The sequence below is a fragment of the Garra rufa genome, chromosome 25 (genome assembly GCF_049309525.1).
Source record: "Garra rufa chromosome 25, GarRuf1.0, whole genome shotgun sequence".
NCBI classification, from domain to species: Eukaryota; Metazoa; Chordata; class Actinopteri; order Cypriniformes; family Cyprinidae; genus Garra; species Garra rufa.
In genome coordinates this window covers 23,399,830-23,409,717 of record NC_133385.1, presented here as the reverse complement: position 1 = coordinate 23,409,717, position 9,888 = coordinate 23,399,830, and the positions used below count along the sequence as shown (strand labels likewise).

The 9,888-nt window shown below is 39.7% G+C and overlaps 1 protein-coding gene across 1 annotated transcript in view; it reads right to left on the bottom strand.

The window, feature by feature from the left end:
- Nucleotides 1-2,662: 2,662 nt before the first annotated feature.
- hcn4l (hyperpolarization activated cyclic nucleotide-gated potassium channel 4l) overlaps nucleotides 2,663-9,888 on the bottom strand; it is a 47,154-nt gene continuing 39,928 nt past the window's right edge. Inside the window, exons 7-8 of the mRNA XM_073831813.1 lie at nucleotides 7,227-7,391; nucleotides 2,663-5,605 (exon numbers count right to left, since the gene is read on the bottom strand). Of these exons, the coding sequence (XP_073687914.1) occupies nucleotides 4,056-5,605; nucleotides 7,227-7,391 (1,715 nt within the window). The 3' untranslated portion in view covers nucleotides 2,663-4,055. The remainder of the gene's footprint in view (nucleotides 5,606-7,226; nucleotides 7,392-9,888) is intronic.

The following is a 9,888-nucleotide window of genomic DNA, read 5'->3' as shown; positions in this document are numbered from 1 at the left end:
GGGACATTTTCCAGGAGGAAGCTGGTTAGGATGGAAGAACCTTTTTTTGTTTTTAGTTTTTTGGATGAACTTAAAAAGTGCAGTGTAGACTGATGCATAATGACAACTTGTCCATCATAGATATGCCATACGGCACAACCATTTTGCCATACAATGACCATAAATTCTGATCAATTTTTGATTATTACAATTCTCGAAAACCAAAAGGAATGAGCATCTTTTATGAACACATAAAGGCTACCAATTATGTTTATGGGGTTATAAATGCTACTTTGTAACACTTGTTAATGATACCTCACTTTGGTTATGATAAATAATAAATGCACAGAATATTATTAAAAGTGCTACAACATAAATACACACACACACACACACACACACACACACACGCGCACACACACTCAGACCTTAAAAAGAGAAATATTACAGTGTAATGTATTGTGTGCTCTGTAATACTAACAAAAAGCTCTTTGATGCTTTGATATTTAACTCATTAATATTCAACATCACATATACCACTCTCATTTGCATTTTGCCTTGCAATTTTATCCGACTTCAATGCTAACTCAGGGTCTGAAAATTAAAATAATGATATGATAATCAAATGCATATTGCAAGAATGGAAGAGAGAATTGAGAGCGGAAGGACCGAGCGATGCATGATGACAGTAACTGCAGACTGAGGATGACAGTATATAGATTAATTTATGAATATATAGATTAACAAAACAAACACATACACAATAAATAGATATATACATTGACATGTATTAGAAAATCATATAAATTATACAATATATAATAACCTGGGACAAAGCAGGGAATTGTCATGATCCACCTGTGTAAGCTTTGCTCAAAAGGAAGGACACTTAGAAAAAAATACTATTCCTCCTTTTAACACCAGCCACATATGGCATATCATAGCAGGCGCTAGGCTAACTATTGTGTTGTTTTTGTTATTTTAGTCTGCTGTACGTCTGGTTAAAAATGTTAAATTTCACAGATATGAAATATAATACATAGTAACCAAAACATGTATTGCACAACCAGAAAGCATATATAACCTCATGCAAATTGTGGGGTATAGGCTTACTGCATTATTCAAAATGTGCATCTGAACAGAAATGAAACATACAAACCCAAATTCAAACAGGTGTTAACTCATAAGCTTTGGTAACCACAGTGGGCTATTTTTTATAACTGCGTCTTATTAGTAGTGTCGTTGCCATTGTCACAATCACCCAGTATCTTTTGTTTGACAGGAAGAAAGCTGCAATTTACAGTTCAACCTCCGTGCACGTACAAAAACCAAGCATACAGTTTTATTGCTTCAGTACTGCACAAGTTCACATACAAAGCACATACAAAATGATTGCAAAACATTCTTAATATTCTCGGTTCTCTTGTGGAAGTGAGGAGTGTCGTTCCCTGGTGTCCAGACACTAAGGCAGTATTGTTACAAAAAGGAAAGGCCATAGATACTGAGCAGTACCTCTTCGTCAGCAAGGAGGTACAGTTGAAGTCAAAAGTTTACATACATCTTGCAGAATCTGTATTTTTACCAAAATCAGAGGGATCATACAAAATGCATGTTGTTTTTTATTTAGTACTGACCTGAATAAGATATTTCACATAAAAGATATTTACATTGAGTCCACAAGAGAAAATAATAGATAAATTTATAAAAAAAAATTACCCTGTTCAAAAGTTTACATACACTTCATTTTTAATAGTTTTTGTTTTTAGTGGTAGTTGTTCATGAATCCCTTTGTTTGTCCTGAACAGTTAAACTGCCCACTGTTCTTCAAAACAATCCTTCAGGTCCCACAAATTATTTGGGTTTTCAGTATTTGAATACTTTCCGACTGTATGATTTTGAGATCCATCTTTTCACATTGATTGAGGACAACTGGGGGACTCATATGCTACTATCACAGAAGGTTCAAACACTCACTGATGATTCAGAAGGAAATGCGATGCATTAAAGGAGTGTGTGATATTGACCTAAAGTGTATTGAATCATGATACCGAGTGTGAACGTACCTTGCATATCTCATCTCGGTTTGTGTCCTGCTGTCTGAAATCTGGGGTCAGTTAGCCGATGCTCACAACAGGTTGTCAATGAGAGTCAACAGGGCATCGGAATAGCCATGTAAATAAATCACTGTTTTACGCCATTTACGAGGCACAAAGTAGCTCCACACTTCATTGGTAGACTTCCAAGGGTCCTGACATTTAAAACGAGACATTGAGAACTCAGAAAAAGCACCGGTAATTTATTTACAAGAAGATTTATACAGACAGTACCTGGAAAAGAAAATCCGGTCGCCGCCATCCTGAACTTAGTCACGATTAGTCGAGTGTCGAGCACCAAGGAATTTATCAGGTTATCAACGTATCAGGTTTTAGTTTTCTTCGTGCTCGACACTCGACTTATCGTGACTACATTTAAGATGGCGGCGACCGGTCTGTTCCTGGTGGAAAATGTCTGTATAAATCTAATTGTAAATAAACTACCGGTGCTTTTTCTGAGTTCTCAATGTCTCGTTTTAAATGTCAGGGCCCTTGGAAGTCTACCAATGAAGTGTGGAGCTACTTTGTGCCTCGTAAATGGCGTAAAACAGTGATTTATTTACATGGCTATTCCGATGCCCTGTTGACTCTCATTGACAACCTGTTGTGAGCATCGGCTAACTAACCCCAGATTTCGGACAGCAGGACACAAACCGAGATGAGATATGCAAGGTACGTTCACACTCGGTATCATGATTCAATACACTTTAGGTCAATATCACACCGGAGTTCTCCTTTAAAAGCCGTGGGGGTAAAAACTTTTTGAATTTGTAGATCCGGGTAAATTTCACTTATTTTGTTTTCTGGAAAACACAAAATGAAAAAAAAAAAAAAGAAGAAGAAGATATTTAGGCAAAAGAAGAAAAATGTACATCTCTTCATTTTGTTCAAAAGTTTTCACCCCCGGCTCTTAATGCATTGTGTTTCCTTCTGAAGTATCAGTGAGTGTTTGAACCTTCTGTAATAGTTGCGTATGAGTCCCTCAGTTGTCCTCAGTGTGAAAAGATGGATCTCAAAATCATACAATCATTGTTGGAAAGGGTTCAAATACACAAAAATGCTGAAAAACCAAAGGAATTGTGGGACCTGAAGGATTTTTCTGGAGAAAAATAGGCAGTTTAACTGTTCAGGACCAACAAGGGACTCATGAACAACTATCACTAAAAAAAAAAGTAAACTTTTGAAGCCTAATTTTTATAAATACAACTATTATTTTCTCTTGTGGACTATATGAAAACATCTTTTATGTGAAATATCATATTCAGATAAGTACTAAATAAAAAATAACATGCATTTTGTATGATCAAGGTATATGTTAACTTTTGACTTAAACTGTATGTATGGGGTCAAGGTCTAGCGGAAAGATCATACTAGGTCTGGATAATTGGGATGCTGAGGGCTAGGCTTGTTTGTGCATGTGTGAATGTTTCTGTGCACCTGTATATGTGTAAATATCTGTGCCACCTGCCCGGAGAGACCTGTACGGCATGTTCTTTAACAGTAACAGATGATGCCCGACTGATGAAGTGCGAAGAATGTAGCTTTGCTTCCCTGACCCAGCATAACTCCCCCCTTTAAAGAGAGCACACTATTATAACATGACAATAGCAATCGCTCGCACACACACATATGCACGCACAATCACAAACACACACATACGTCCCTTAGAATTATTACTTTTTTGTTTTTTTTTTGTTGTTTTTTTTGGAAGTCATAATTTGCATATCCCTATACAGTCTTATCATCAGACAATAATATTGCAAAATTACTGACAGAACTTGGAAGACAAATTTAAGTCACACCTTCATTCTTCGGTCAGTTTTGTTAGTCCATTCCTTCTTTTGGCATAACAAATAGGGAAGTCATTGGACCGATAGAAATCCAAGTATGAACATACACCCTCCTTCTCTGGTGAGAAATGTCAGTGTCTTTGACGTATTAAAAAAACGTTACTCACTCATCGCAGGAGGGTGCAATCCATTCTCACAAGTTTGATGGGAGTTTGGGATGCAAGCTTGGAGTCCCAGGGGTGGACCTGTCACTAGATCCATGGACAGGTGACCCACCTGAGGACCCAGTCTGAGTTATGGACAACTTAGAAGTTTGTCTCGATAGGACAACGTGACCAGGTATTGAGCTAAATGGTTTCATAAGGGCAGGGGGTGATGGGAGTGGTGAGTAACCTGAAGCAGATCCTCTGTGATGGGATAAGTCCGGTGGTTGTGGTCCTCGTCCTACCGGCTTGGACTTTTCAGGTAGTCCTGGGGTGGGGAGAGACATGGAAATGGTGCTTAAGTCTTGGAAAGGTAGGTCAACAAGAGATCCCCCCCTTTCTCTTGGTTGAGGTGGTGGTGGGAACAGTGTCTGAGGGGTTAGGAGTGAACTTTGGGATCCAGAGATGCTACCAGGGTGGCTGTGAACAGACATTCTAATCTTCTCCACTGTAGGACTCTGGCATGTCGGACTCCAGGCTGAAGGTGTGCTACACGGAGATGCATTTCCAGACCCATATTGTGCAAGGGAAGCAAGAGCGGATGGTTCTTGGGAAAGCTGTGAAAGTACATCCGGCTGTAGAGCAATCTGAGAGGACTGGGTTGGGACACTTGTTGGACTTGGGACTTGTTCAATAATGCTCCTGGGGCGGACAGGCGACTCTGTTACAGAAGACTGAGAGTCTGTCCTTGCAACTTTATTCAAGTCTTGAATTGGTTTTGAGGGTTGAGGATTTGGCGGAGCCGAATGCAGTTGGGTCAGGATGGGACTTACTGAGTGCGCTATCAAAGGAGTAAGGGTGGACACAGGGGGAACTGTAAGCTTGGCGGCCTCTCCTCCAATTCCCCCTTTTTGGAAGAACCTAGGAAGTGATGCAGCAATGCCGGGGAAAGAGGTCTGAGGAAGTTGTGGTTGAGAATGAAGCTGGGCAATGCTGAAGTCTTTGGAGCCATGGGAGGCAAGGGATCTATAGGGGTAGAAGGAAGACTCTGTGATGTTGGAGGTGGTGGTGGTGACTGTTGTTGTGATAGTGGATGGCAGGGAGCTGGAGGATGGTGGCGGAGGCGTGGAGGTAGATGATCTCTCGGCCCTGAGTGTGTCCAGAATTGGGGTTTCTATACAAGAGCTGAACTGCGAGCTGGTTGAGGAGGAGCCACCAAATGCAGCAGCACCTGAAAGTGCAGTCGGGAACCTTTTTACATACCCTGGCTGGTCTTTTAGCGAGCCAAGGAGTGGGACAGGGGGTCGAAAGAGGGTATGGGGCAAATGGGGGTGGCGAGTTAGGGCAATGGCGACTGAAGTGGTGGCTGCGGCAGCTTGTAGAGGAGCCTGAATAAGAGGTGCCCAGATGACGGGGGTGTGGGACGATGGAGTCGGTGGTGGGTGAGGAGCTGGAGGAGGTGTCTGCAAGAGATGGGCACAATGGGCCATATCCCTATCATGTTGTACAATCTGCTGGATGATCTCGTTTTCTTGGTAGTTCAGAACTCCGGAATTGAGATCCCGTTGGACTTTGTGCTGGAGCACAGAGTTATGCTTTCCTGTGAGGACATAAAGGAAAACAGAAATGCGTGGATAACAAACTCAAGCATGTTTATTTCATTTGATTAATATGGAATGGTTCCTTACTCCAACTGGCAAATCCAGACCTAATACTTGCAAATGAGTGCAGACATCTCCATTTATCAGAGTTAACTGAAAATCCCAAGTTTAATGTACGCTTTTAAATAAGTATTAAATGTAAATTATTACAGGAAACAATGGGAATTAATGCTTGTATGGTTTTATATTATGTAAATGATGTCTTTTAAGTATGTTTTAGAAAACCCATGAAAGATTTACATTACTAAATTCCGCATGGTTTTAAACATATTTTGGACTATGGGGGGGGTGCCATTTTTTCGATTACGTCAAATGGTTGCACTCCTTGTGCTACTGACGCTACCTGATGCTATTTTTTACCACAACACAACTCGGAAAATAAAATACTGATATGATGCCACATTGTGCGGCTTTTGGTTGCATTTTTCAGTTGAAGGGCAACAAGAGAAGTGATGTAAGTCTGCTTTCCTAGCGATAAGAAGAGGAGAAAAGAACGGGAAGATACCGGTGGACGAATTAAACTTTCTAAAGACCCGCTTCTTTGTTCTCTCCACCTCAGCCCTGATGCCTTTGAAGCTTTTAGTAGACCACAGCTACTGAAAGACCATACAAATGGCACAGACAAGAAATGCTAGGTGCCATCCTGGCAGGATGTAAACTGTAAACATGCCAACGCTTGTCATGATGCCGCAGCCACTGAAGGAGTTCCTCAGCATGTAATTCACGTGATATCCGTGGGCGTTTAGACTCCTTGTGGGAAAATCGATGGTACGGCATTTGGTTTAAGCCTGCACTTCTATCCATCGCCACCTGTAAGCTCGTTCTGTAGCTGTGGTAATCATATCAGTATTTTTTTTTTGTTTTCAGAGTTGTGTTGCGGTAAAATTAGCAAGAGGTAGCGCCAGTGCAACCATTTCACGTCCCCAAAATAATGGTGCCCCCAATAGTCCAAAATATGTATAAAACGATGTGGATTTTTTAAATAACATAAATCTTTCATGGGTTTTCTACTAGATATTTCAATAAGAGACATCATTTACGTTATATTAAACCATACAAGTCTTAATACCCGGGGTCCCCTTTACAATGATAACCTTGCACGCCAAATTTACTTGTCTTATTTCATTGCCTTTCTTTTTCCACCAACATCATTTAAGTTAGGGCTGTCCAATCCAGCTCCTGCAGAGCCACCTTTCAGGAAAGTGTAGCTCCAACACAATTAAACACACCTAAACAAGTTAATCAATGCATTTAGGATCGCTAGAAATTTCTAGGTAGGTGTACTAGAGCTAAACTCTACTCTGAGCAGGTATAGACACCCCTGACTCAACCCACAGAGTTTCTTGGATAAATGTTCACCAAGAGCCATTTTTTTTCTCATTGAATATCCTGTTTCAATTATAATACATTACATTATGCAAGTAAAAAAGTTGATTTCAAATCGAATATTTTGAATAAAAACGATGGACAAGATGTGACCCCTTATTAAACTCTCCACTCTTCAAAAACATCTCAGAGCAGCTGTGAAAAACACAGGCCTATTGAATGGACAGCTCTTACCTATGCGGTCAAGCCGATCGAGGGCTACTGTCTCAAAGGCGCGTCGCATCATGGGGTACTCCTCCAACACCTCGTTGAAATGGTCCACAGAGAGAGAGTACAGACGACAGTATGTGTCGGCTCTTACGCTTGCTGTTCTTCTGCCTCGAGTCAGCAAACAGATCTCTGTGGACGTTTCGCAACATGAGCAAATTGAAGGCCACATGGGAAGAACATGTATCCTACTCTTTTAGTAAAAAAGCAACCATGTGGAAAGAACATGTACAATTAAGTATATATGTGCGTTTATGTATATAAATAATAGAATGAATGAAGAGTAAATAAATGAATGTATGAATGAGTGGGTATACCCTTCTCCCCCTAACTGAGCATTAAACATAAATGTTTTCCAGGCCTAAGTTTAGAGCACTCCAGCACTATTAATATGTGCATAAATTCACAATAGTGGGCACTATGAATTAAATATACTTGCTGTAAATGCAGGGACTCAGACTATATACTTTGAGGCTGCTTTTTTGAATGGTCTGTTTTAATCTGTACCCAGAGCATTAAAATACCATTTTGACAGCTTAGAGTTGTACTCAGCCATCATCTGTCCAGTCAGATCACAGAGTAAAAGCTCTATCTCAAATGCAGAGGAAATTTCTTAGCAGGAGGTTGGAAGAGAGGACACAGGGGACTGTCAACACTAATGTGGTAATTGGGTGTTCCCATTCAGCATCTCGCCTTCGCACCTAAGAAATACAGCTTTACGGTGTTTAAAAGCTGAAGAAGTGAATTTGTGTGATTCTCTGTACTCTTTTATATAAGTTGTACAGTTGAACCTGCTAAACACAGTAGCCATTTTGCTAAATTCACCACTGAATTGAACAAATTAGATCACAGTTTATGTCTTAGGGATAGTTCACCCAAAAATTTAACTTTAGACCCTTGTTCATCTTTGGGCCCACTTTTGGGCCAGAAAGGTAGTATAAGGACATCATTAAAATAGTCCATGTCACATTTGAGGTTCAACTATAATATTATGAAGCTACCAGAATACTTTTTGTGCACAAATAAGACAACAATAAAAAACTTTATTCAAATTTATTGAACCATTGATGTCACAATGGCTATTTTATAGATGTCCTTACTACCTTTCTGGGCCTTGAATGTTTCAGTTGTGTTGCTGTCTATGCAGGGTCACAAAGCTCTCAGATTTCATCAAAAATATCTTCATGTTCTGAAGATGAACGAAGATCTTACAGGTTTGGAATGACATGAAGGTGAGCAATTAATGACAGAATTAAAATTTTTGGGTAAACTATTCCTTTAAAACAAGCAATGACAATTACTTCGCAATAAACATAATTCAAAATATATTCTGATCTGAATTCTGAGCATGTGCTCAGGTTCATTCTGGCTGTCACACTGTTTTACTGCTCAAGATGGCTATTTCATTGATTTCTTAGGTAATAAGAACATTTTATGTGTTGTATTCCAATGATAGTTAAGATTATTAACAAGTCATTTTTGAATGCTTGCACGAGTCCAGCTGATATTTATGATGAATACTGAAGAATAAGAATACTATGGGGATAAACAAGGTGCTGTTGGACCTTCAAGAAGCTGAAAGAGGAAGTGGTGTTGTTTGGGAACGACAGGGGGGTAGAGAAGGCTTTAGAGATTATTCTCGTTCGCTTTTTCTCTCTGTCTAGTCGTCATGGCCAGAATCATAAAGAACATGCTGCCAAGAGCCACTCCATCACACTCACTAACACACATCCTGAGGTGGAAAGGGGAGGGAAAAGGGAGGGTCGGGGAAGGAGGAGAAACACAAATAAAGAATCAATAGCCGGGTTTCCATCCAGAGTTGGATATCGTATGAAACATTAGCGAATAAGCACAGTTTGCATCCAATGAGTAAAAGATAATAAAAAAGTCAATTCCTGATAAACTAGCACTAAATATCACTAGGAAAGTAGGAGAAGCCACTGAATATAATAGTTTTTATATACTGTATAATATAAATTATTACAGAGTGAGCAGACAAAACAAAAAATGTGTTCATTGCTTTTAGAGGTGGATGCCTGCTGTTTAGAAACTGCACACACAAAGAAACAAACATACTAAGGTAGAAAAAAGATAAATATTGTATAACATAGAAGTAAGCACCATTACGATTGCAAACGTGACATTGATTTTATACAACAGTAGTTCAATAAACTAGTAGTTAATATTAACTGACTTACATTTTAGACACATCACTGACAGTTTTTGCTAACAAAAATAGTTATAAGCAAAGCAACAGCAGAACAGTCGCGAATCTCCGAGCAACACATCGGGGGTTTCAATACTGAATGATTAAGCACAGTTGTTCCCAACTATTCCCAACACTGCATGTTTTCCATGTCACCTTAAATCACACCTGATTGAGATCATCAGCTCATTAGTAGAGACTCCAAGACCTGAAATTAGTGTGTGCGACAAAGGAAAATGTGCAGTGTAAGGGGGGCCTCCAGGAACGTGGTTGGGAACCACTGATTTAGCATTTTTTTAATGAATCGGGCGAGAAAGTGTACGAACTGGTTGAATCCGTGACTCGCTCATTAAGACCGTGACTACTGCCACCTATGGGTGGTTCGGTTTCATATTTAAAGTATTGCATTTTTCCAACATTTTA